A 27,162-nucleotide genomic window follows, 5' to 3' on the forward strand; every position below is an offset into this window, starting at 1 on the left:
CAGGACTCTGTTTGTAAACCTGCAGAGGAGAAGAATGAGGGAACAAACTATGAAACACAGGAGTGCATTCCATACCTTGTTTAGAAAGAATTCTCCAACGGCGCAGACGGGGAGAGGAGCCACTTCCCCCCCCCCCTGTGATTTTACCCCCTCTTTTCGGCCCATTTGGCTCTTTTTACGTCCACCATCTTTCCCGGTGACATTCGTAGTTGTTCAGTCACTCACTCCTGATTTTCAGCAAGAATCGACAGATTCTGACAGTACAGTCAGGAAGTGTGATTGAAAGCAATGGGGTGGGGTGACACACACCCACATACACACACACACACACACATACGTGTGTTTACTTTCAACTGAGGAAGACTCTCTTCTTCCAGCTCACTGTCCGTCTGAAAGCAACAGGTTGGCTGCGACGTTTAGTGCTTTGGCGTGCCTCGGGCTGTCGGAGCGGAAAGATTTTCATTTTTCTGGCTGCTCTCCTCTGCAGATCTCCACAGGGAATACTTGATAAAGGCCCCACTGAGGAGACTTTCCAAAACAGTCCACAGAGCAAAGCAAACAATGGGAAGTGGCCGTACTGAGCAGTTTTGGTGTTTTACTTGCAGGAGCTGCACGTTTCTTCCATGTTCCATGAGCGAGAACTGCAGCCCACGAAATGTCACTTAATTAAATTTACAGTTCAAACAATGACTTTAAAGCCCCCGATTTCCATTCAAATCATCTGATTACACAGTAACTCCAGAGACATACAGGATTAGTATGCAAAATATTGATCCACATCTCCCTCATGAATGATCTTTATTTATTTTTTTGTGTTCTGTGATTTTTATGCATTTATAATGTGCTCTGGGCTATTTTCAGACTAATACAAATAACACACTCAGCTATGTGTACATTTTTGGCTTCCTCAACTTCAAAAGTTGATGTATTTTTTTCAAATGATGTGAAAAGAACGAGACGTTTCTCTTGCAAAAATTCACCAGCAGTGTTTAAAAAGCCTCCTTCCCTCCTTCAGGCTGCTTTCGGACATTGTTAGAAAACCTTAAAATTGACCTGTTTTCCTCCTTTTACTTAGCAGATGACAAAGTGATGGTGTGTTCTCTGTCGGGAGCATTGATTGTTGCTATAGACACACAGCGATCGCCTGCAGCTGGCCTGGTGCAGCTGATACTGGAGGCTTGAAAGGTGCCTTGGTGGCCTGGCTGTCGAGACAGAAAAGAGAGAAAGCCAACTCTGTCTGGCTTGATTTAATTGTCCATTTTTCAGGAGAGAGATAAATGCTTCGTGCCTTTTGTATTTGTAATTGTTTCAATTTAAGCAGACTTCTGTGGGGATTGTAATTATCCACAGCCTTTTAAAAAATAAAGGGTTTATTTCTTGTAAGAAACCAAATAACATCAGATTATAGTGTGGTGACACAAAAAAGGAAAAACACCAAGTTTATGGTATCTGCAGTCGCCCTAGTGCAGCGTTATTACTTTTTTTCATTCCACTTCTATTTATTTGATCAAATTTGAGTGGCTTATTCACACAAAACCCTCTAAAGCAGGTCAAACCTGCTCCGTTCATAAATTCAGACCACAGATTACAGGTGGAAGGGATATTCAGGTCACTGTGCAACACTTGAATGAATATTGCGTATTCATAAGACAGCCTCTTTTTGGCCATATGGAGAGCTCTTGCTCCGATTGCAGGGTCTGATCTGAAATACACAAAAGCTGACAGGTGCAGATGGTCTTTGTGAATTTGGAATTACAATTTTTCAAAAGGACCCTTTGTGCGCACGTCCTCTGCTTACAAATCACCCTGAGATCCGAGCACGTTTCGCTGTGCGCTTCTGTAACACGCCTCGGTGCAGATTACCTGACGTGCGCAACAGGCGGGGATGTGTGTGACGCTACGTATGGCGCGAGTTAGTGTCTGTGCCCACATGTGTAGGTTGATTTCTTGTCTTGCTCATGGCTAATCTTTTTGCGCGGCTGTCCCTCTCTCTCTCTCTCTCTCTCTCTCCTTCTGGGTTTAGTTGCTATGGCAATGAGAGAGCGGAGAAGTGAAGAGCCACGGAAAGGAGTCAGAATATTGTGTCTGGAAAGCTCATCAAGTCCAACTGAGAACTGCTGTAGCAGCATCTTTAACACATCTTTACATCTGCGTGTCGACGCAGCGTGCCAGATCAGAACGAGACTCACTCTTATTACTACTCTTCTTCTGTGGTTTTCACGCCTCTTATGTGTATCGCAAACATTGAGAGGCTAAAAATGTGATTCCGAGTTTTTATTTTATTTATCGACATCTGACTTTTTTTGAATTTTAGCAAGAGTCATGGCCGCTGACCATGTTGACAGTCGAACCAGGGGAGCCCGGAGCTGAGAGGAGCAGAGCTGTGGGGCAGAAAGGGGCCAGGAGGAGAGGCTGGACGCCCCCCGAGGCCCGGCAGCCGTCCCCAGCTCCGTCTCCAGCTCCTGACTGGCACTGCCACAGCTGCCATGTGAAATCGCCATTGCTTTTAATTTACGCTGTTCTCATTCACCTCGGGCTTAACGGCAGCTTTGTTTACCCCTAAACACAAGTGTGAGCCCGCTTTTTTTTTCCCCCGCTCTCTTTTTTTAGAGCCTGTGTTTGTGCCCAGATAATCATAGTGATGATCAACGCTGACCAATTCTGCCTCTTTAACAGCAGGCTGCACACACGCACACACACACACACACACACACATGTGCAGCACAAATAGAAAAAAAAAAAGACTGGCATAGACACTACAAGGTCAAATGAGTGCTCTGCATTCCACAGTTTCTAAAAATATTCTTTAAAAGGAGAACTGAAAAATCCAAACCTCGGTGTTTTATGTTCCAGAGGCAGCGTGCACGGCTGGCGGTTAGCTTCGTGAAGCCAAACTCTGATCACACAAAGTCTGAGGTTTGAGAAGTGGTTAATCAGATACAGCTTCATACTGATTATCCATCCATCCATCCATCCATCCATCCATCCATCCATGCAGAAGCAGGTCAATAAAATATAAGCAACATACACATTGTTGCTTATGTATGTCGATGACAGTCATCCATATTTGCAACAGCAACAAAATTTATTGAATGCATCAGTCATCTTTAGAGATCAGTTCTGTTTGGATCAGATCAGATCAGAATTGATAAATTCAGTTATATTATCTTGACTTCACCAGAAAGATATTAAATAGCATTTAATATGTTACAAAAATTTAAAGCAAAATGTAGACAATAATAAGAATGTTCAACAAAACAAAAACTGCAGATTAATGACACGAAAAAGAAATTAAACAACAGAAATTTAACTAGCGACTGACAAATACACTGGAAATGTTTCAAAGAGAAAAAAAACCTCAACATATTCACAATCATTTACTGCTAATTTGTTTTGTAGGTTTACGAGAAAAGTTGCATTGTAGAATATCATTTTTCTACACTTGCTTTTTTTTTTAAAAAAACAATTGTTTTTTTATGTACTAAAGAACAGACTCCTACTTTTCTAAGAACTGTCCATCGCTGCATGCTAACATGAACCACTGTGCTGTAGATTGCATGTGTTCCTCTCTCTGGAGAGGATGTCTGTTCAGATATTTTTTATCTATTTATGGCCGAGTTGTTTTCTCAATAACAAAAGAGAATCTTCTTCTGGACTGCTTGAGCTGAAATCCCTGGTCTTTTGTTGTCTGCTGCTTCTGAAGGAGAGAAAGCGACTAACACACCTGTGTGTGATTCTCTCTGTGTACTCTGGCAGCGTAACACACAGCATCCTGGATCACAGGGATGTATTAATGAGTTTTCTTTGCACCTGAGCTTGATCGTCAAAACTGTTCTCTCGCTCTCGTTTTCTGTTACGTAACAACCAAAAACAAAACAAAAAACTGTGAGTCATTTTCAGAATTGAGCAATAGACACAAAAATACAGAAAAGTGATTGAAAAAGGTTTTGAGACACACACAACAAAACAAAAAACACTGAGAACGCTGACGAGGATGGATGGTGGTTCCTGTTCCTGTCCAATAACGACTGCTGTTATTCGCCCTGAGGACGTAAATGAATTAACATTAAGGCTGGAACATAAAAAAACATTCATCATTCAGGGAACATGCATGAGGATGCACGTGTGTGCATGCAGACATGTGTGTGGATCGTGTGTTTACGGGCCGCTGTTTCACTCTGGGATTTAAAACATGACAGAAAACTGAATGTCTCACATGAGTGAAACGAGGGCATGGATGATCACTTCTAGTTCTGGGAAAGTGATTAAAAGTTGGAGTTTGGTAAATTATTGCTAACTTGCAGGAATCCTGCAATCCTGCATTCCTGAGTCAGCAATGCAGGATATACAGCTAAACTTCATCATTTTACCCAGTTGATTATAATCGGTGCAAGTGTAAAGTCGATCATCCTAAACTTCGGTCTTCTGAATTTCACTTCATCACGTGTGTCATCCGGTTCGGTGGAAACGGATACCTGCAGGTTGTGCCAAAGACTTGGAAAGTCTCTGTTTTTCTCTGAGTGGTTCTGGAGGAATGTCTGGAGGTTTCAGACCAGCAAACCACAAACATGGTTCCAGTTTCCCTCTGCAGGAATCCTGAAGCGAAGACTCTCTGTCTGTCGAACAATCGCCTCTCTGTGCTCATGACGATGCACTGCCTTTTTGTTCTTAATTTTTTTGACAAAGCAAAGTTTAAATGGAAAGAGTTGTGACTTTGGGAAAATCATCTCTTCGGGAGGCGTCACCTACTCAACCTCCGCCGCTTGAAACGCGTCGCCGCGCTGCTGCTGACCTGAATTTGCCGGTTTAGATCGAGCTATCAATTAGAGTCGTTTCATAAGCTCTCATCAGGAGAAGTGTTTGAATCGCTGTTTCTCATTGTTCCGCAGACAATGAGATTAATGCCAGCGACATCATTTTCGGGCTTGTTTACCTCGATGCTGAGATCGCTGTGGCGATGAGGAAATATGCCGCAGAGTCTGGCCGCGAACGCCGACGGCGGGAGAGCGGCCCTGATGGCTTGTTTGTGTGCCACTTGATGTATCCACCGCACACTTCCTCCCGTCAACCTGGAGGCACAGCAGCGTGTGCATGTTTGCGTCTGCAAACTAGGTCAGTGGGAGGACAGGAAACCTCTGTTAGCTCGTCTGGCTGCAGTGTGTCGCTCCCAAAGTTTGGCACAAACACACACACGCACATGCACATGGCACACGCAAGGATGACATCAGTCGCGCGGCTGCATGCATGTCCATGTTTCTTTGCATGTGATTAGAAGTTTGCACGCTTCCTGCGTTTGCATGCATTCGAGTGCAGTTTATGTGTAGCTCTTGACCTGGTGGACTTCCTGCCTTTCTTCTCCTCGGTGTTTCCTCCCCAGCTCTTACTACGGATTTCAGTTTCACGTCAGACTATTCACCCAAACGAAGAAGAAAACCTGTTTTAATAGCCACGTTACAGAGAAGAAGTGATTTTTCCCTTCCTCCCGTGTGGCTCTTCTCTCCGCCGGCTGGTTTTGCCTTTCGGACTTGTGCTGGTCTCAGCAGCTTCGGGGCTTTGCATCGGAGGAGGGAGCAGCGTGTCCTCTCAATCCCAGAGCAGGACTCAACCACTGTGTAAAAAAACACTGCAGTGCACGGATCTGCAGAGTACATGAGAGGGTGGCGGGCGGAAGGACACGTTGTAGCCGAGGGTGAGTTCAGACGGAGAGCGGAGGACAGGAGAGGAACAGAATGGAGCCGACTGCCAGGTTTTATAAATCAGGTGCAAACAACACATAAACTGGCCCGAGGCCAACACAGAAATATCAGAGACGAAGCGTCCAAAAGCAGTAAAGACACAGTTTAAACTAGAACAACGTCTTTTGCTTTGACCGAGGATCACAGCAGATGAATTTAAGTGAGATTTTCAGCATCTTGAGATGCACGATGGGCCGTTTCCGGTCAGAAGGTTTATGTTCTGAGTGCTGTCTGCTCTCCCAAGTCTTTTGAGTTTGCACATCCAAGCACCTGAGTGCAATCCAGGTCCTGCTGGTTTGATGGGAAGCGTGTCCATTTCCTCTGAGTGGGTGAAATGTAATACAGGGCTGGAGAGCAGAAGGTGGAGAGGGCAGCGAATGGGAGCGCTGGCATAAAGAGGAGATAAGCGTGGCGTTGTGTGTGTGTGTGTGTGTGTGCGTTTGTGTGTGTGTCGGTGGGTTGTTAGCGATGACGCAGACAGGCGTCTGGCGTCTGTGTCCCGGTGTTTTTAGCTGTGAGGTTCTGCCTCTGACTGGCAGCTTGAAGGGCCTCTTGGCCTCAGCTGGACTGCGGTGGCGTCTACCGCTGTGTGGCAACAGGATGCTTGAATCTAATTTGCACTGCGTTGTTTCCTTGAGAGACAGATGACACTTGAAATTTGGATCACGGGAGAGCTATCTGCAGTCCGTCTGCAGCCAGGCGCCCCTGGAGACAGCTTCTCAGGAAGAAAAGTGTTCTTAAGCAGTGTGTGTGTGTGTGTGTGTGTACCTGCATATCTGTCTGTTTGTGTCGGCTGGTGGAGTCCAGTAATGCCTGCGTCGTCCCGAGAGGCCGCGGGATTGACAGAGAGCTCCACTGCGGAGCGGCTGCGAACAAGTTTGCTCCATTACAGCCGACGCTTTTAGCCCGAACTGTTGGCTCAGCACTTACTCAACAACTGATCAATAAAGAGAAGTTGGAGCATACTTCTTCCAGAGGGCCAACACTTAGCATATCCATCCATGTCAGTCTCACACACACACACACACACACACACACAAGCACAAGAAAAGTTTCCCTCTTCTCAGTCTTTATTTCAGCACAGGACTGGGGTGTATTTTTTCTCTCATGTGAGGCAGAGATAGCAGCCAGCGCACTTTTAAATAAGGCAAAATATGTATACAAGTATCAGAATAAAGAACAGTACAATGAAACGCAGGAAAAACAGCCAAATTTATCAGCTGGAGCCCGTGAAAACTTCCTTGGAAAGACGTTTGCGTCACCTGAGTTTAAACAGCAGCGTCATCCATCTGCTTTACTGCTTTATACAGTTCAGAGCGGCGGACGCTGGAGCCGATCCCAGCTCAACGCCGGGCGAAACGCAGAGCTCCGCCCGGACAGGGCGCCACTCCATCACGGGACAAACACAGAGAGAGTCAAAGTCACACCTCCAGGCAATTTAGGGTCACATTCGTGCTAACTTAAAGTCGTTATGTTTTACACAGATGCAGAAAGAAGAAAGTATGAAAAAGATTCGGACAAGTCCGACAAATAAGAAAAGCTTCTTATCACATACTAATGCAATCACTGTAAGATGATGAAGTTCTCCAAGTTGCTCTTAGTCGATGAGTACGATCAGATTTCAGTGTTGAGAGCAAACGGCATTAAGGGAAAATCTGGAGCTACTTTGCAGCAGATTCCCTCTTGGCTCTGAAGCTCCGTCGTATGACGGTTTTGGACGAGGCTCCCGTCCCAGCAGCCGCTCTGCCTTCAGTCCAGACAGCGAGTGGGCGCCTGGTGAAAGCCCAGCATTAACTGATCACCACGGACCGGGCCAGCCTAATGCAGTCCCGCGGCCCGGTGCCCTCAGCTGTTAATTAACGTGAGCACATAAACAATAGTCAAGTTGCATTAACAGAATCAGCCGGGGTAATCTTTTCTTCGCAGTGCCGTTATGCAGATGAGAATCACGGGGCTCTGTCAGCGAGCAGCCAGTCAAGGAGAGCGTGGGAAGGACCGTTTCCCCTGCTCCCTCTCCGTAGGTGTCTCACAATATCAACTCCTCTCATCCTGAAATGTCCGGGGAGGACGGAGGCACGTCCCTCCGAGAGGAAGCTCATCATCTCCCCGGTACGCTTTTCCTCATTGTTGTGCCGAAATAGTCTTCCAGACAGACGAGGCTCCTTCAAGCCGCCGAAATTAAACTTTCCACAGTCGGGAGTGAAAAAGAAGATGCACTCTGTGCTTCGTAAAGCTGTACATTTATTCACACAGCTCCGCAGCACTTATAATTACTCCCAGGCACCGATGGAGCGTTCTCCATCTTGTTTTTCAGCTGATGTCTGGAGATAGTTAGTGATGCTGTTAGTGGCTGTATCTCTGCACTTTGACCTCCGATCAGCGACCTGCCTGAAACCGAGCGAAGATCACTGGGAAGCACAGACCTGTGCGTCTGGCCCTCGTTAGAGGTCGGAGAAACTTGGGCGTTTTGCGCGGCTTCACATGTGCTCACCATCATTTTCACATCCTTTCTTCTCTGTGACTAGAGGCCATCGCAGATGGCGTACGCTTTGCTTTTTGTGCCTCATAAATACAACAGCTCTCAGATGCATTTCGATAACCAAATAGTTTCTGTCTCCTCCCTGCGGGGGTGCAGTCGCTTGTCTCCTTTGTACCGGTGTGCGTGCTTTGAATCTCCCCTCAGCTCACCCGGTCAGACCTCAGATCCCCTCGCCTTGTCCGGTCCTTTTAAGTGGACGGTGGTGAAAAGAGAAAAATGAGGATTTTGACGAGAAGTTATATCACGAATGCAACATGCTGGAGAGGAAAACTACAGAGGAAAAGGTGAATCAGTGGAAAATATGCACAACAAGAAGACATTCACAGATATTAGAAATCTGAGATGTGATCATTTCTCCTAGAACAAAGCTCATTTTGTTCAGTGAATACTACAGAGTTACAGACAGAGAGCATGAATACAGTCTGAGCGGCTCAGTGAGTATGAATATTGAATAGATTGTGAATTTGTTCTGAATTTGCATTTGAAGTTGGGACGCTCACAAAATGGGCCATTTCCTCTGCAGTCTGGTTCTTCATGCTGAAAACTCTGATAAGATCTTCCTCTGTGGCTCAGATAAAGGAGACAGAAACCAGGTCATCTCTGAATTCTCACTAACGTACGCAGAACTTGGAAAATGTGTTAGTTCCTAGAGAACTAATTTTGTGTTATTTGAGTCAGTCTGATCACGTTTCAGTGGAAATGAGGTGAAACAGTTTCTGTAGTTTGACAACAACGAGTCACGGCCGTGAACCTTAGCAGGAGAAAGTGTTTCTCCGCATGTAGGACAGAGGTGATCCGGGTTAGAGGTCCCGGGCGTGAAAATGGATGGGAGGCATGACTAACATCAGGCTGAACAGATAAACACTTCATGCTCGCGGTTCAGGAGGAGAGTTCAGGACTGAGGAAGGGCGGGAAGTCGGGCGGAAGAGGGAGGGAGGATCATCACGGAGGACAATACAGAAAAAAACAAACTGTCCTGGGTGAGGCTCTCCCCCCCGTCTACAAAGGAATAAAGCGGATGTCCGCCCCAGGCTCCGCCCCCCTCGCACACTTCCCATGTCCTCCTGACGTCACCGGGCACCAGCTGACCTGCAGCCGGTCTGCATGTCAGAAACCGTGACCTCTGCTGTCTGTCCTCTGCGTCCACGTGATGGAGACATGCACTGATGCACACTTCAGTGCACAAAAAGCGACTGGACGTGAACAGAACATTGCGTCTTTTACGGTATGGCTACACAGCTGTGTTTGAGGAGAAGGGCTATTTATACGTCTCGCTCTTTACTTTGATTTGTCTCATTACCGTTTTCCCCCTGGTGTGTTGACGCCTCTCCTGCCTCCGGTCGTACACCATCCATCACACACACCCACGCTGCTGCCCTCACCCGATCAGTCACCAACAGCTTCTGTCGCCCGAGGATGAAAATCTGTTTTGTGGATTAGTTGAAATACGTAGGTTGATTTCGTCGCTGTGTCCCATTTAACCCACGTCTCCTTTGTCCCTCTCTCCTTCCGCAGACTCGTACTCGGCAGCAGGCAGCGAGGGCAGCATCTCCACCTCCGTGGCGTCCCTGCCCCCGCAGGCCTCGGGCAGCTCGGCCCCGAGCTCCCCGGGATCCCGGCGCTCCGTCAGCACCTTGAAGAAGTGGCTCACGAACCCCGTCCGCAAGCTCAGTGTCGGCTCGGCGACCAAAGGAGAGCGCCAGGTCCGCAAGCTGGAGGGAAAACCTCCGTCTCTTTCGTCCCACAGCCAGAGTCAAGACCTGAACAGCCTCCCGAGGCCGGACGAGCCTCTCACCATCTTACCCGTCACCCACAGAGAACTGGTGAGACGCAAAAATCTAACTTTTTTTTTTTTTTTTTTTCAATCACATGAACTCACCAAGCAACGTTTTCTAAGTTGTTTTTGTGCTTTAAGTCTATTGTTAAACTTTTGGATGAAACTACCTCGTAAATAAACTCCTCTGAGGGAAATACTCCTCACTGAAACTCATCAGGAGTCCTTTGGACGAGTTCTGAAGTAAACATGTGAAACCTTATTATATAAATACACACGACAGCAAACATCCTGACCGTGGCTTGTTTACTTTGCCGAGCTCAGGAACTTAATTGGCGCAACAGTTTGACATTGTTGATCCTCAGAGGAGGCAGTGTCACGTTAGGTGAGGCTCTCTCTCTTTTCGCCATGTTCTGGGAGTCTGGCTCTCTTTTTGCTAATGTGTAGCTGTTTGTGTTTCTTTACTTCCTTCCATGCTTCAGAGATTTGGCAGAACATTGATATTTGACGGTGTCCATGCATTGTGTGTGTGTGTGTGTGTGTGTGTGTGTGTGTGTGTGTGTGTGTGTGTGTGTGTGTGTGTGTGTTCCAGGAGTGGAAAGACGGCCTGGCGAGTCCTGAGGACCTGTCACCAGCTACACTACAGTCACCCAGCTTCATCACGGACTCTCTGATTGGCTGCACGTCTCTGCCGAATGCTCAGGTCTGCCAGCACAACATACTACTGAAACATCCATCCATCCATCCATCCATCCGTTCCTCTGTCCATCCGTTCATTTATTCCTTCGAATTTTCAGGATATATTAAGAAAGTGACTTTTTGCAGCTGAGGGTTTAAAGAGAAAGCTGATGAGAGGAGACCTGTAATAAGTCCAGCGAGGACAGAGCCTGGGAGGGATGTGACGTCGCGTCATTGTTCTTTGTGTGCATGAGCCTCGAGCCAGATCTGGAAATGACTAAAGACTCTCCTTCTTTTCAATGACAGGGGGAAATAATTGTATATTTATATATATAATATAAATATATTGGAAGCATATCAAGAAGCATGAATGGGTAGAAGAAGCGGATCGTTGCACCAGAGGACCTCCGGGCCGAGTGTGACAGCGACCGGTGATTCATGGCTCACATTCAAGGGAACATGCCTGCAGAAAAATAGGAAAGAGTTCAGAAACATAATGAAGGATAACTCCACCTACACAGTGAAAGAAACATGAGAGCTTTAGGAGGAAGTTTTTAAAACAATCAAACTGTGGCAAATGAGCATTTCTCGGGGAGTGGCTGAATGGAGTCTTAGCTGACGTGTAATTATATCAGCAGTGCTGAAATCTTAATTCAAATCTAAGCAGCCTTTCAAAAAACAGCGTCGTAGCTGACTGAGAGCGATGGGGTCAGCGTGTTTTTGTTTTTCCTGCCAATCTTTTAGTTTCATTCTTCTGTCACCGTTGCTGGATCCGGGTTCAGCATCCATGTGTTTCGGTGCTGTTCTTCACACCACAGTGCAGCTGTTCCTGTGACGGCTGCAGATTAAACAACCCGTAGCGTCCACAGCAAGCCAGAAGCACATGTTGCATGTGTTTGCTGGGTCGTTCTTTTCTCAGTTTTTTTTTTTTTTTGTTTGTATCTGCCAAGCAACAGCTAACAAACACTGCGAAAAGGATTGACTGGAACAGTTTCCAAATGTTTCTTCTCTTCAGTCTAGAGTTTTCTGCACATGAAACATGATGAATCTCCGTGACTCTGTCTTCATTCCTTTCATTCATTGAAAGGTATTTAGCAATAAAGACCTGCACATTTAATCCCTGTTCAAATAAGAAAGGGAGGATGCCACATCTGGGCATGAGCCTTTGAAACGTGACCCGAGTATTGATCCTCTGAGTATTCTAGCCGTCATTCAGGCTTAATTCATGATAGTTTATGTGAATGGCTTCAGGAATGCTTTGATTATCTACAAAATATAAGCTATGAATGGATCCGTAAAACATTCATATTTTTTCAGTGTTCAAGAAAACTATATTTTGACAACTTACAGTTGAAACTACAGTATCTTTACCTATTAAGGTGAAAGTATTCACAGCAGGTCTTTCAAACTGTTGAGGTTTGTGAAAATGTCCTCAGCTTATCCCTAAAATGTTGTCAGTGTTTTTTTTTTAAAGGCTTCTGGATAGAAAAACAAAACTTACAACAGAGGGAGACGGAGGGAATTTTTCCTGTGGGCTTTGCCACAGCACATCTGGAAATGATCAGGGAGCCGGGGAGACCTGTCAGCCGGGCCGGAGCGCTCCGAGCCGGGGGAGCCTCTCCGTCTCTCTGCTCCGTCACTTTCGCTCGCTCGCTCGCTCGCTCTCACACGCCCCTCAAGCCAGCGCTTGTGGACGTCGGTGGGTTTCTCAGTGAGACAGCAGGTGAGCAAGTTAATCTCAAGACAAGAAGAGAAGAAAGTTTTCCATCTGCTTTTATATACATCGACCCACCTCCGTATTTATTTCTCCATGAAGCCGCCGTCGACCGGAGGCGTCTGAGGGATTAGGTGCACGTCTGTGGCGTGTTCGGGTCTGTGTGTGTGTGTTTAAGGTGGGGAGGTTCTGGTTGACCAGGACAACAAAACACAAGGGTTTAGGTGAAGACAGACGACGGCCCCTATATGTTTACTGAGGCAGCGCAGAAGGAAAACACGACAAATGAAACAAAGACCGTTTCTAAATATAGAGACAGTCTGCACAGACATATTGTAGTGAGTAGAGTTATGACCATAAAAAGGGGACAAGCATGGCTTTAACACAGAGGAAAATACCAGGTTACACAAACACGCAGATCATGTGCAGATGTGGAGTGTGTGTCCATTGAGTCAGACACCATTCCACTGTACGCAGGCTTTGTTGCGTGGTGTGTGAGCACCGACTATATTTGCACCAAAATCCCCCCACAGGAAGTGATATCAATTCCAGGAAAAAGCATGAAAAGGAGGTCATGTATGCAACCCGTGAACACAATCGATTAGATCAGAGTAGCCTTCGGTTTGTCCTGCATGTGAAGCAGTCCTGGGAACTGTTGGTGGAGTCGTGTCACAATAAGAACACAACAAAAGATGTACGTTTCTCTCCCTCAGTTAACAAAACACAAATCACATAGTTGACATACGGCATTGTGAAGAAGCTTTTTTTTTTAAAAAATTCTATTTTGTTATTTATCTAAAATGAGAAAAGTTCACCAAATTTTCTGAAACTATGTCGCCCCTCTGACTCATTGTCTTTCATTTATGTGCGGCACAGCTGGGCTCATTAACGGCGACTATCTGAATCAGATCTTTTTATCATTCAATCTCTGCTCGTCATATCTCGCTGCGATCCCTGGTCACCTTGGCAACCCGCATTATCACCATCTCTCCGCTGCTCTTTATCTCGCTTTGTTTACTTTATTCCTGCCATGATCCACATCGCAGGCACTGGACGTCTGATAAACCGTCCATCTGTCTGTCTGTCTGTCCCCCTTCCCCCCCCTCAGGACACTCAGTCCACCAGCGTCCTGCCCGACGACAGCGGCTCGGTCCTGCTGGATGACACCTCCAGCCAGTGGTCCGCCGCCGCCGACACCGAGGAGGAGAGGAGGAGTGCCTTAGAGAAAAGCACGTACGTGTTTCATCACTGCGGGTTTCATTCGTCTCCAGCTGAGACGAGAACGGCCACACATATTTCACTCTGGACTGCTCCGGTAAACAAATGACCAATCCTGGAGGTAGAAAATACTTAGATATAAGATCCCCTTTACAGAAAAAGAAGCCTTCTTCACATTAACTTGGCTTGTCCCTTTAGGAAGAGCAGATATTAGAGATACTACCCTGAATGGTGGCCTTTGAGCTGCTCCTGTTTCAGCGCTCTGCTACTGTGCGCGCCGGTTCAGACTGAATCACTCACGTCTTGCTGGGACTCTTGAAAATAAACGAGCCATTGTTAATGTGATTACTGGTGCTTTGCCTACTGTGACAAGACAAATGTGTGCTGTCAAGCCGGCCTGCGAGGCAGGTTACTGCACTCCGACAGAAAATAAAGCGCTTGCTTTTACTCGCCTCATAATTTATTGAAGATTTCGGAGGCTGCACAATGGAGGAAAACATGAGATATCTGAGAGATTAGGCCGAGCGGACACGTGGTGTAAAGAGACTATAAACAAAGTCAGCGCTGGCTCATTTTTCTGAAAACAAAGGGAGACTAGATGGAAACATTATTGCAGCAGCTGAGAATCCGGAATGATCCAAAACATCCATCTTCTGTCGGCCTGCTGCTGAAGCTCCGGGAGCTTTCAACCACACCTCACAGACATCATCTGGAGTTATCAGGCCTCGACATCTATTTCATGATCATGATAACAGGAGCAAACGCCATTAGCTTCTGAAGACTGCGAGAGGCAGCTGAACGCGTTGCAGCGATACTCATCACGTTTGGTACGATCAGCTGATTGGCTGGGTGGCAAAACCGCGGTGATATTTATTTGACAGTACTCCCAATGCTTTGATAAAATCAAACGATCAAGTAATTTTTTTTCAGCAAACTTCTTAAACTGCGGAGCGTTACTATATAACTCTGGGACTAATCTTTCCTCGCCTCTGTTTTCACAGGTATGTACTGAAGGAGCTTATCGAGACGGAGAAGCACTACGTGGCAGACCTGGGACTCATAGTGGAGGTAAAACCTCACAATCTGCCCTGACGGGGAAGAGAAAACTTAGTCATCCACACAGTCTGTCAGGGAAAGCTCTAAATCCTCCTCATCACCGTTCCTCCGCTTTACGCCACACTTTGGTCTGTTTCCATCCCGTCGACTTGAGCCTTAAGCAGATTTTGAGAGTTATTATCTTGAGGAGCATTATGTTGCAGAGCCATCCAGCTTCTGTCGCCTAAAATAACTTCAGTTATTTTGGTTCGGAAAGGAATTATTGCCATCCGAAAGTTGAAAAGCTCAATAATAAGCGGCATTTGATCGCTGCGGTCACAACAACTTACTCTCACTGATTTATTTGAACTCTTTTTAAGGTTTTTTTTTTGTTGTAAACAGACATCACCGGAATTGTCTTTTCTCACACAGGGCTACATGGGAACGATGATGTCTAAAGGGGTGCCAGAAGACATGAAGGGAAAAGACAAGATTGTTTTTGGAAATATCCACCAAATATTTGACTGGCATAAAGAGTAAGTCCCTCACTGGGAGGATTAAAGTGTGCATATTTTAAATTCAAAGTCAGTAATTTAAGCAGTTTGCAGGACAAAGGAACAATGAGTCAGGAGGTAAACGTGACCGTGTGTGTGTGTGTGTGTGTGTGTGTGTGTGTGTGTGTGTGTGTGTGTGTGTGTGTGTGTGTGTGTGTGTGTGTGTGTGTGTGTGTGTGTGTGTGTGTGTGTGTGTGTGTGTGTGTGTAGCTACTTCCTGGGAGAGCTGGAGAAGTGTTTGGCAGAGCCTGAGAGGCTGGCTCAGCTCTTCATTAAACATGTGAGTATGGCATAAACACATGCACGAGTGCACGTACGCATGCACGTACACATGCACACTGGCGCATTTCATGACTTGTAGCAATTCAAAGAAGAGCCACGTTGAGACGTACCCAAGAAGACACAAAGAAATCAAAAGCAGACATTTTAAATAGCTTTATGCTTGGAAAACAATCTCTCCACCTGCCCCCCCCACACACACACACACACACACACACCCTGAACAATGTATTTTAGATGTGTTACACTTGACATTATACTTGAAGTGTAACTCTGACATTCTCACCCAAACCTTGACCTTTTTTGGTCCCCAGTACTCTGCCAGACCCAAAGCGATCATGACCCCATAATGAGGGCAAAACAAAGAGACACACACACACACACACACACACACACACACACACACACACACACACACACACACACACACACACACACCCCGGAGTGGAGGCGTCTGGGTCTGCTTCCTTGAGCTGTTTGGAGTGAGAGTAAAAAAAGAGCTAAGAAAACAGGCAGAGCTCCTGTTTATCCTGTAGCGTAGCTCTTTCCTCCTCTCCCAGCTGCCAGCCTCTCTCCTTCCTCTTCCCCGTTGCTGATACGTCTCCATGCAGCAGTGTTTTTACAGCGGCGCACACGACCGACGCACACATACGCACAAGTCTGCTCACGCAGTCAGGCCTGGACCGGCCAGGAAACGCCAGGGAAAAACATTCAGAGGAGACAAGAAGGGAAAAGATGATGAATGTCAAATCCTGAGCAAAAGGTCTTTGATATGAAACCTTCTTTCCACCCGGAACAGTGACCTGTTTCCTCACGACAAAAAAAACAAAATGATTATTGCAACAAAGTTTTACTGTTTAACCAATTGTTCGTTGAAACTGAATAGAGCCCGAGCCAGTTTCAAGTCACAAGACTTAAACCAAATTAGATTTTTTTTTAAGTGGTGGCGCATGCAGTGGAAGCGGGCGCGGTGGGTAATATGACTTGCCTTTTGTTCGAAGATCATTAAGTAAAAAGTGTGTGTCTCTCTTTAGCCATGTTCGTTTCCTTTTGAGTGTAGCTCTCCAAGCAGTTCAACGAGGCTCGGCCCACTGGACGATCAACTCCAAAAGCCTGTTGGGGGGGATAAAGAAACTTGTAACTAAATCTAAGCGTGGTGTCAAACTGTGAAAACAAGCGGGTTGGGAACATGGCCTTAATGAAAAGCAGAAAGCCAAATCCGCTTTTAACAAGAGCTGTATCGCCAATATGCAACATGTGCGCTCACACACACACACACACACACACGCAGCATATAAACACATGTGAACATGTTCCCAAACGCTGGTGGAGCGACACGAACACTTCCTCATATTTCAGCTGTCTGTGCTGTGACTCCATGTCCATATTCAAGTGGAGCAGCCTCCTGTTCTCAAGGTTACGGCGCCATCCAGCCAGTTGCTAGGTACGGCTTTATGGCGGCAGGCTCTAAAAGGCTCCGGTTACACTGAGGGTAACCTGGGTAAATTATACATAACCTGATGTGCATCTACGCGTGGCTCCATTAGGGTTCTGGAGACTGCCACATCTGCACTCCCGTGCCAATTAGTCACTGGCGGGGTTAGATTCAAAGGCCCTGCTCTCATTACTGCTCCGCTCCCTTTCATCACAGAGCGAGCGGGGACGCCGCACATCGATTGCTGTTTTTGCTCGCCGTCAGTGGCATTTTAATTTCTTTCTAATGCAATTACAGGTGGATTTTTCTCACAGCGAGGCTCCTGTTACAGGACTATTGTCTCTTGCAGCTCGTGTCTAATCTGTTTGTTTGGCTTGTGTTGCAGGAGAGGCGTCTGCATATGTATGTAGTTTACTGTCAGAACAAGCCCAAGTCGGAACACATCGTGTCAGAGTATATTGAGACATATTTTGAGGTAAATTACTATTTTTTTAACCTTTTTCTTGAGGTTATTGATATATATCATCTGTTCAGTCCAACACAACATCTTCACCTGCCAATCACAGACATTGAGTATGCATGCGTCTCATTGTGCCTATTCTATGTATTATACATGGCCTGTTGATCTCTTTTGAGCAGCCATTTATTATTCAGATTGTAATTAGTTTATTCAAACTGACAGCAAACACGAGACGAACAGACATGCAGTGTAATCCCAGCGCTTTATTGTCTTAGAGGGCTTAAATAGGCCATCATCCGCAGCGTTCGGCGCTGCGGCTGTCATGTTGACTGGTGTCGTATCCGTCTCTGCTGTCAGGAGCTCCGGCAGCAGCTGGGACACAGGCTGCAGCTCAACGACCTGCTCATCAAACCCGTCCAGAGGATTATGAAGTACCAGCTACTGCTGAAGGTGAACAGCAGGGCGCTGCTGTGCTGTTGATCAACACCAGCACCCACACACACACACACACACACACACACACACACACCGAGCAGCTGTCAGACACACAGCAGGTCCTGCCATGAGGCTGTAAACATACAGCAACACTCACACACATCCGTTCGTGCATAAACACAGATGACACACAGTGTATTGTCTGCTTGGACCACTTTCCATGCGGAGAGGAAGAAGCAATTAGAGAGTCGGACTTGTTCTAATTTGGAGCAATAGTGCTGGAAAGTCTTTGAAGATAATCACAAAGTGACATCGCTGGTACTAAAATGTTGTCTAAATTCAAGTCTTTGCCCTCTGGGAAGCAAGTGAAGGATGGGTTTAATTCCCATGAGGCTCTTCCAGATGTCGTCTCTTTCACTGTACAGTCGACCTGGAGCGCTCTGTGACCACGCTGTGTTTACTTCAACAGGACTTCCTCAAGTATAACACCAAAGCTGGGATGGACACAGAGGAGCTGGAAGTAAGTGTGTTCACGGAAGAAGATCAGCAAAACCAGCATGAGGCTTTTGTTAGAGGAGCTTTCAGTTTTCAGCAATTCAAGACACAAAAATGAAACTTTTGAGCGTCGTGTAGGAAAACCTTCTGATATTGCATCAATATTGCATCCAGTATGTATGAAGTGTTTGGTAAGCACAACTTTAATGAATGAGAGACTGTTTCTCTGTCGAACATCTGTTGCACGATAATAAAAAAAGAGTTTGTTTTTCCAACAGAAAGCAGTAGAAGTGATGTGCTTTGTGCCAAAACGATGCAACGACATGATGAATGTGGGTCGACTACAAGGCTTCGAGGTACGCTTAATCCTGTTTACACTCTTCCTCCTCCCTCCTCGACACAGTGACCTTCCTCATGTCAACTGTGCCGCTCCTGGAAACAGCTGTGTGACTGCTTTCCTTGTTTGTTGGTTGGTTCTCGTCATTGTGTGAGCAGGGGAAGATCACAGCCCAGGGCAAGCTGCTCCAGCAGGACACCTTCACCGTCACCGAGCAGGACAGCAGCTTCCTGTCTCGGGCCAAAGAGCGACGCATCTTTCTGTTTGAGCAGCTGGTCATCTTCAGCGAGCCCATCGACCGGAAGAAAGGCTTCTCGCTCCCTGGATACACCTTCAAAAACAGCATCAAGGTGGGTGCTGCTAAGCCCCGGAGCTCTCCGACGCGTCTGCCAGGGCGTTTTAGCAGAATTAAAGCGAGAACGCTCCCTGGACTCCATGGTTATGAGTCACACAAAAGATTTACGGCAGATTTCAGCCTGTTATGTAATTCCACAGCGGGGACTTGTTAGAGGCTTTCATGTGCAGAAGCTCGGCGGGATGAGCCGCTCTCAGGTGGGAGTCAGTCGTGTTTGATGCCTTCAAACAGGTGAGCTGTCTCGGGGTGGAGCCCAGCCCGGACGGGGACGAGTCTCGCTTCGTGCTGACGTCCCGTAACCCCGACGGCAGCGTGGTGCGCTTCCAGCTGCAGGCCGCCTCCCCGGACATCTGCAGGGCCTGGGTCAACGATGTGGTGCAGATCTTGGAAAGCCAGCGCAATTTCCTCAATGGTAAGTCCCGGCTGAGCTCTGAAGAAGACGCCATGTCTCCTAAATCCATACATCGTGTTTCTTATATCATGTCCAGATATTGACTCTGTGTGCTCACATAGACGGAGAACAGAAATGTGGTTATAGTCTGCTTCGTCTTCATGTGAAAGCTCATTGTGAGAAAACAATAATAATCAGTTTATCAAGATAAGAATAAGACACTGTTCGCACATCTGCTCTAACGTACAATGTTTATTTTAGTAGCAGCTACAAATATAATGATATAATAAGATGCAATTACAAGAGAGGAAGCATGGAGCAACCAATTATGATATAACTGCCTGTAATAGAATATTTTGGACATTTTGAATGTAATAAAGTCAACAATGTGACAACATGCCAATAATATAATAATATATTATATAATACCGGTAATTATAATTGAGAGACAGTGCTGTACAGTATGTATCCTCAATGAATGAGTATAACAGCTGTTCACAACACCCATTTTACTTAAGCAGACCGCACAAAACTTGCAAAAAAAAATAAAAATTAAAAAATCAATGGATGCAGTTGTAAATATGTGTTATCAAAATATTGGCTGTAGTCGTGACATTTTGAAAGGATATTTTGATATGCTACTCCCTGATGTGATGAATGATTGGATTATTAACTAAATTATTAGCAATGTTATTGATACAGATCCACCATTACACTATTGGCTCGTCTCTCCAATATTGGCAGGAATTATGTTATTGGATATTATTCTATTAGTTATTGGTTTGTTAGTTTGCACCTTGATGAACGTATATCTGCCTGTGTTCCGTGTGTCCTGCAGCCTTACAGTCACCGATTGAGTACCAGCGGAGGGAGAGCAAGTCGAATAGCCTGGGCCGCAGCATGAGGCCCCCCCTCTCTGCCGCCAGCGCCCTGCGGCCTCACTCCTCCGCCTCCATCGACCGCCACAAGCTGCCGTCCCTCCACTCCCACAACACCTCCCTGCCCGCCCTCTACCTGCCCAGCCAGGGCCCCGGCCAGGGCTCCAACGGGAGCTGCTCGCTCAAAGACGTAAGCGGCTTTAAGTTCCCGGTGAACCAACCTGAGACCGTGTGACTGTCTGACCTGTCTCCCCCCCCCCCCCCCCCCCCCCCCCCCCCCCCGCAGCCCACCCTGGTCCAGCCGTGCCCTGCTGACCCCCACACTGTATCCCCGTCACACGTCCAGCTGGGCTTCGCCGATCAGCCAAACTGTCCGGCCGTCTCCAACGGTCTCTACACCCCGGCCGCGCAGAGTGCACAGGTACTGAGTGCGCTTCTGTCTGACGATGACGCCGTCCTGGCTTCAAAGTCATAAAACCATGATTTCTCTGAACAGTGTGCGCCGGAGTTGTTATTATTCAACGGCAGCGCCGGGGAAAAATGAACAACAGCAACGGGAAGCAAATCACGAGGGAAATAAAGACCATTATAAAATGTCTAACAATAATTCCAATGTGTTCATTAATTTAATTAAAAGATGAAAGACTTCAGTAAATGGTTGCCATTTATTGAGACACACATATAGTGAGGAGATTTGTTGGATCATTGGAAGAGTTATTCCTCCCCCTGTTGGATGAAAACGGAATGAATAAAAATAATCTGGATTTTTTTTTTCTTTCTCTTAAGGAAAATGAAGTGCAATACTTTTACAATAATTTTGAAGTTGAAGCTAAAATGTCTGTGAGTTATTTCAAATACATTGACGATAAATACAGTCCTGTTCGTTCTCATTTTGAATTTTACCTCATTAAGCTTAATGCCATTCAGCATCCTGTTTTTAAATCTCACACCACCATTAGCAGCGTCTCCCTCTGTCATCGTTGGCCCTTTATTCTCCAGGGTGATTACGCTGGCGGGCATTTAGCCCCTGTTTTCAGCCTTCTTCTTGTTTACCCAGACTGCAGAGATTTGGCACATCACAAACAGGATGCAGGCCGGGCCAGAGGAGGAAGTCAGAGAGAGATGCCTATCAAAGCTCACACAACCTTCTTCCACACTTGGGCACACATGAGACACACATGAGACACTGATATAGTCTTTAATTTCCAACACACATTTTTAAACAAATGCTCTCAGTCATAGAAAAGAAGAGAAAACCTTCTGTTGTTGGTGTGAAAGATGAACGTTGGTGAGATGCTGAATGTTCCCTGTCTCCCCAGCAGAGAGCAGGAGAGGGCTGCCGCAGGGGTCAGGCCGCCGACGGCCAGGCTCCACCGTCAGGCCCCTCGGCCGGGCGACGTCCCAGCAACCTGGCGCAGCTCGACGAGGACGACCTTTGAACTCTGGTGCCGTGCATCACCTGGGTCGGCGAGACGGCAGCTCGGGTCGCAGCTGTGAAGACAAGACTTTGATTCCAGGTCGGACGCTCAACCTGGGTCACGACTTCTGGTGGATTCTGAAGGAATCTGAAGGAACATTTGAAGGATTGACAGGCTGCAGATATATGTATATTAAAACACACACACAAAAATTTGCTCCTTTCTTGAGAGCAACTGAAAGGGAGGCGACACAGCCTGAATCACCTGGTGTACATGAGCAGCACCTGGTGAGAGGTTATGAAACTCTTCATGGACACTCACCGTTATTATAGTTTCTGTTTTATTTTGTTTTTGTTTTTGTTTTTTTACCTTTTAAGAGAGTCTGTATTTCACTATTCTCTCTATCAAAGGCAAGGGGAATTTGTTCAATGATTCCATTCCTGATTGGGGCAGTCACTGGAGTTGCGCATGTGTCTGAATGCTTATCAAATGTGTGTGTGCGCGCGTGTGTGTGTGTATGCGTGCGTGTGTGAGGAGTGGCTCTTCTTGTACCTTCTGGTAAATTTCTGATTTGTTCCGAAGCCCCATTGTGAAGTTAATGCAGCTTGTTTAGTCGGACTTTCCCCACTCCCCTGCCGACAGCTGAGTTTGCGGTTGGCGTCGACGGGAAGGGGAAAAGGCAGCACACTTGATGTGAACGCGCCACGCGGACTTTTCCTCACTCAGATTTCACACTTTCAGGTGAAGGTGAAGAACTTTCTTTCTCGCCACAGTGCTGAGAGCCCCGGTGCGCTCTATTATTCTGTTTGACCGGCCCTCTTTTGATCTGGACCAGGAGGCATGAGGGAGCTCCCTGGAGGTTCTCTGTGGGTGTGACGTCACTCCAGAACGCTCTTTGCTCTTCGGGAAACCCCAGAGGAGTTGCAAGGAGTCTGCATTCAAAGGGCCTGCTGTGCTGACCCCAGAGTGCTGCATGCAACATCTCCTGAGTGAATGGCCGGCACAGTGCAACACAAACCATGCTGAAGTGGGCTGCTTGTGCTTTTATGAACAGGAGTTCCTTCAAAATGAGTATGTTTTTTTTTTTTTTTTAGTCCACTGCTGTCATGTCAAGGCTGTGCACCGTTTCTATAATCTCTGTTAGCGTTTGCCCTCATGGGCCAGAAATTGTACAGTGCATACATACCATAAAGGCAATCATCCGTTTCCACTCTCAAGGTGACCCAGGTATGCCGAGAAGTATCACCGCTGGTCAGAACGGAGGGCGAGGATGTGTTGCTGCATAAACAAGAGTAATGCTGACAAATCTGCATGCTCCCTCTTCCTCAACAGTGCCAAAAACCCGCCGCAGCACAACACTCAAGTGTTTCAGGCTCTTACTCTATACTTCGGGCTTGCCAATACTCTCACAGAGCAATCGCAGATCCCATGAGAAACAGGCGGAGGAGAGCGGGACGGATACCAGGGGGCTGCCCTGTCCCCTCTCTCCTGCGCCGCGGCCAGTAGAGGTCCTCATCAGGCTTTCACTTCCAATTAAGTTGGATCATACAGCTGCACCAAAGATCAGTAGGCCTCATATTTCAGCGCTGACGTTCAAGCTTCTTAACAATCAGTCCTGCAAAACCAACGTATAAATCATAATGAACTGAAAGTTGTGACAGCCATCTCACAGAACCAGCAGTTCGTGTGAACTGGTGAGTTTTTATGGGGATTACCGTTCAGGCAGTGTTGCATGGAACACAAAGGAAAACCACTACAGAGAACCAAAAAAGGACACACAACAAGGGAGGGTTGGTTAACGCCATGTTTGACTGATTAGAAACAGTTGTACAATATCAAATAAAGAAAAAGTGTTTTTTTGAACATGAGTGTGTGTTTCTCTACACATCTTGTTAAATATTACAGCCGCTGGTGGATTTTTATTCAGTGAAATTTTAGACCAAAATATCTCTAAACACTTTTTGGTTTGATTTATTGGACGGATAAAAATTCACCCCGGCAGGTTTCGACATTTACACACTCAGACTAAATTAATCTTACAAATACAAGTGCTGATATTTCCACTGGGGTCCCGAGACTTTAGTGTGGGACCTCCGACAAGGACAAAGCAGTCTGCTTGCCTTCGCATCCCATTTGGAGAAACTTCAAACAGGATTAAAAACAAAGAGAAGAAACCCCTGGATGAGCAGACATCTGGTTGGCTGGCCTCTGAATAAAGCCCCATTCTGGGCAGTAAAGCGAGGCCGATCGTAACACGGCTGTGATATATGGAGGCTTGTGACGGAGGGGGGAGAAAGGGGGTATTAACTTTCACAAGGGTGCAAAATCAAAGGGAGTTCCTGTCACCACCGAGGGGGTCTCAGCAACAGGGGTCCCATTCACAGGGAATTCCTCTCCGCCGCTCTGTGTTGCATCTGTTGACTCAATCTCCTCCATCGAGAGAAAGAAAACACTCATTAAAAAGCCACATGACTGTGAACTTGATTGCAGCGGGCGAGACAAACAGGCCCATCAATGGGATGAGTATTTACTTTGAGGTGTGAGGATCTTTGAACAGCCCACCCTGTCAGCTCTCCGTCACCGGCTTCCTCCTTCACGCCGGCAGCACGACGAAGCAATCAGATTATCATCCAAATGAAATGCCAGATCTCCAGGGCACACTTCACACATTTATTAGAGGGTTAAAAACAATTCTGGGTGTTTTATTTACACAAACATCCATCGACGTGTAAGAAAATAATGTTATTAGAAGCTGAAAAAAATTTGTTTTCAAGAACAATGTTTATTAAAATGTACATGCTGCCATCATCCCAATAAAATTGTTCATGATATTTATACATAATTTACAAAGAACTTAAAATTTTAAAATGTTTACTGATTTGCAGAAACGAGGCTTCGCGTCGCGGCCCGAGATCTGATGAGTCCTGGATCAAAGAGTTTACGTCTCAAAAAATATTCCTACCTTGAAGCGGGCAACTTGGATCTGTTTCAGGATCAAATTCAAACAGTAAACACAACGTCTTCAAGATAACAGAAATATTTTTTGACAGCATCTTTAAGCTGTACTAAGGCATACAATTATTTAGACATTTTAAGATGGACAACTTATTCTTAAAAACTTGCAATTTTTCTCACGTCAGGCGTTTCGTTCACATGAATAAAATATTTACATCAAAAATTTTAAAAAGAAAAATAGATTTTCACATCAGTTGAAATTTAAATACATTTTAAATTGTGAAAGGCATAAAGTCTTATTTTCCTTCCCGGTTTCTGTCCATGTAGTATGTTGAAAAGTACACTGAATGCAGCAAAAACTCACAATAGCACTAAAAAAGGCTTCAAGTTTTCTTTGAATGTGTGTTGACTCAAACAGACTCTGAATGGTCACTAAATATACTTTCACGGTACTAATCGAAGTGGGAAGTGGGGCTTTGATCGGGTGTTTTGGGAGCTTGACGTTTCCCCTCTAGTGCAAACCTATGGCAATAAGTCTCAGTCCGTCCGTGGATGATGGTTGTTTCTGAACGAAGGGCCGGAGAGGCTACTCTCTCTTGATGTTGGTGAGCAGAGGGTCCGTGCTCTGTGGCGGCGGCCCAGACCGGCTCTTCCTCGTCTGGTGGGTCTTGACGTGCTTGGAGAGGTGGTCGCTCCTCATGAATCTCTTGCCGCACTGCTGGCACCCGAAGCGCTTCTCCCCAGTGTGGGTGCGGAGGTGCCGCTGCAGCTCGTCCGACCGGGTGAAGCTCTTACCGCAGAAGAGCCAGTTACAGATGAAGGGCCTCTCGCCGGCGTGCCAGCGCAGGTGCGCCTTCAGGTGAGAGGTCTTCTTGTAGACCTTGCCACACTCCGGGATGTGGCAGATGTGGAGTCTCTTCTTCCCGAACTCCAGCCCGCCGCCGTTCGCCTGGCAGTTGGGGCACTTGCAGCGGCGGCAGCGGCGGGTGGAGCTCAGCAGACCTTTGGACGTGCCCTGGAGGAGAGCGGCGATTTGCGGCTGGTGGCCCAAAACCAGCTGCCTTCCCAGGGAGAAGGGGTGGTTGGAGGGGGCGGCGTTGGTCTGGGGTAGACTCCACCACTGCTGGCCGTCCTCCACGTGGCCCCCGGATAAATGATGCCTGGCTGAGGAGTTCTGGAGGAAGCTGGGAAAGTTCTGACCCACTCCGTTGTGCTGAGGGTAGTAGGGAGCGGCGGACTGCGGCTGCGAGGATAGCACTTTCACGGGGGACAGCTCGAAGGAGTAGGACGAGGGAGGCTCGGCCGGCGGGGTGAGAGGCAGTTCGTGGTGGTGGTGATGGGGGTGGTGGTGATGGTGATGATGGTGACTCAAAGTGGACTGCACGTGTCCGGTGAACTGCACCTTGGGCACGGTGAAGGTCATCTGGTGCGTGCTGAGGGCCGTGGTGGGAGCCATGTCGTTGCTCCACAGCTGAAACATTCCCGACGTGGAGCTGACGGTGCCTTCGTAGGGGAACTGCGAGCCCTCGGAGCCCATGGAGCCCCCCACCTGCCAGGCCTGGCTACAGGTGGTGGCCAGGAAGGAGAGAGCGTTGGGGGCTCCCTCTGGAGAGGAGCTGGGCGTCCGGTCCTGGGTGGGGATGGAAACACATGCAAAGTTTGTAAAATACAAATTAAAGAAATATAGATATTTTTAATCTGATTTGCTTTGTGATTATTTGAAAAGTGAATATACTGCACTTAAATTGTTTCTTATTTTACATTTTAAAAAAAAAAAGACGCAGCACTTCATGCAAAGTTATGAGGACGTGCGTTTTCACAGCAAGGACGCATGGATCAATCTTTTTTTTTTTTTTTTTTTTTCAAATCTAAAGCCTAACAAACCTGCAAAAACGTGTGTAAAAAGTTGTCAGTCCGCTGTATCGTCAGCGCAGCCATCTGTCCTGGCGCTCCGCGTCCAAAAAGCACCTGCAACGCAAACTGCGCCGAGAGGCGACGACGACGCGCAAAGTCCGGACTGCAGCTGTGGCGCACGGAGGGGGGAAGAAAGGCGCTCACATGCGGCTCCGGGACGACTCCCACACTTCGGCTGGGAAATCCCGGGTCATGCAAGCGTCCCTCAGCCCTGCAGGTAAATCTCTTCGCTGTGCTCACGGTCCAGGTGATCTGGCGCCGAGCTGCTCCCGAGCGTGGAGCGCGTGTCGGATCAGAGCGCGGTAAATCCTCCGGATCATCTCAGGAGCGCCGGAGCCGCATCTTCTCTTTATAGAGAGAAAAGATCCTCTCGACGGGGTCTCCAGTATGATGCAGGCGAGCTCGTCAATAGAGAGGGGATGTGAAGGAGGAAGGAGGGGGGCTTGTTAGGTGAAGGGGTGGGCTACTCATAATTTCACGCAATTTCAACCAAATGTTGACCCTAAGAACTGACTCCTCCTCCGATTGTTAGAGGGGGAAAAAAAAAGAAAATGTATTTTTTT

At 46.9% G+C, this 27,162-nt stretch overlaps 2 protein-coding genes across 4 annotated transcripts in view; one reads left to right on the forward strand and one right to left on the reverse strand.

Annotated features, from left to right (window-relative positions):
- The window catches only part of arhgef25a (Rho guanine nucleotide exchange factor (GEF) 25a), a 40,212-nt gene extending 16,614 nt beyond the window's left edge, over positions 1 to 23,598 (forward strand). For 2 of the 3 annotated variants that reach the window (XM_030118646.1, XM_030118648.1), the window contains 15 exons: positions 9,790 to 10,097; positions 10,641 to 10,751; positions 13,549 to 13,673; positions 14,660 to 14,726; positions 15,126 to 15,229; positions 15,458 to 15,527; positions 17,347 to 17,436; positions 17,779 to 17,871; positions 18,326 to 18,376; positions 18,630 to 18,707; positions 18,847 to 19,038; positions 19,275 to 19,455; positions 20,273 to 20,502; positions 20,599 to 20,733; positions 21,632 to 23,598. In XM_030118646.1, coding sequence (XP_029974506.1) covers positions 9,790 to 10,097; positions 10,641 to 10,751; positions 13,549 to 13,673; positions 14,660 to 14,726; positions 15,126 to 15,229; positions 15,458 to 15,527; positions 17,347 to 17,436; positions 17,779 to 17,871; positions 18,326 to 18,376; positions 18,630 to 18,707; positions 18,847 to 19,038; positions 19,275 to 19,455; positions 20,273 to 20,502; positions 20,599 to 20,733; positions 21,632 to 21,751 — 1,955 coding nt within the window. In that variant the 3' untranslated portion in view covers positions 21,752 to 23,598. The remainder of the gene's footprint in view (positions 1 to 9,789; positions 10,098 to 10,640; positions 10,752 to 13,548; positions 13,674 to 14,659; positions 14,727 to 15,125; positions 15,230 to 15,457; positions 15,528 to 17,346; positions 17,437 to 17,778; positions 17,872 to 18,325; positions 18,377 to 18,629; positions 18,708 to 18,846; positions 19,039 to 19,274; positions 19,456 to 20,272; positions 20,503 to 20,598; positions 20,734 to 21,631) is intronic. The other variant, XM_030118647.1, reaches the window with a different exon arrangement.
- Positions 23,599 to 25,205: 1,607 nt separating this feature from the next.
- On the reverse strand, positions 25,206 to 26,707 carry sp5l (Sp5 transcription factor-like). Its single transcript, XM_030118724.1, has 2 exons — positions 26,570 to 26,707; positions 25,206 to 26,315 (listed from the first exon to the last, which is right to left on the reverse strand). Exons 1-2 carry the CDS (start codon positions 26,621 to 26,623, stop codon positions 25,272 to 25,274), a joined length of 1,098 nt encoding a protein of 365 aa, XP_029974584.1. The 5' UTR covers positions 26,624 to 26,707; the 3' UTR covers positions 25,206 to 25,271.
- Positions 26,708 to 27,162: the final 455 nt, after the last annotated feature.

The sequence above is a fragment of the Salarias fasciatus genome, chromosome 20, assembly GCF_902148845.1.
Source record: "Salarias fasciatus chromosome 20, fSalaFa1.1, whole genome shotgun sequence".
NCBI lineage: Eukaryota > Metazoa > Chordata > Actinopteri > Blenniiformes > Blenniidae > Salarias > Salarias fasciatus.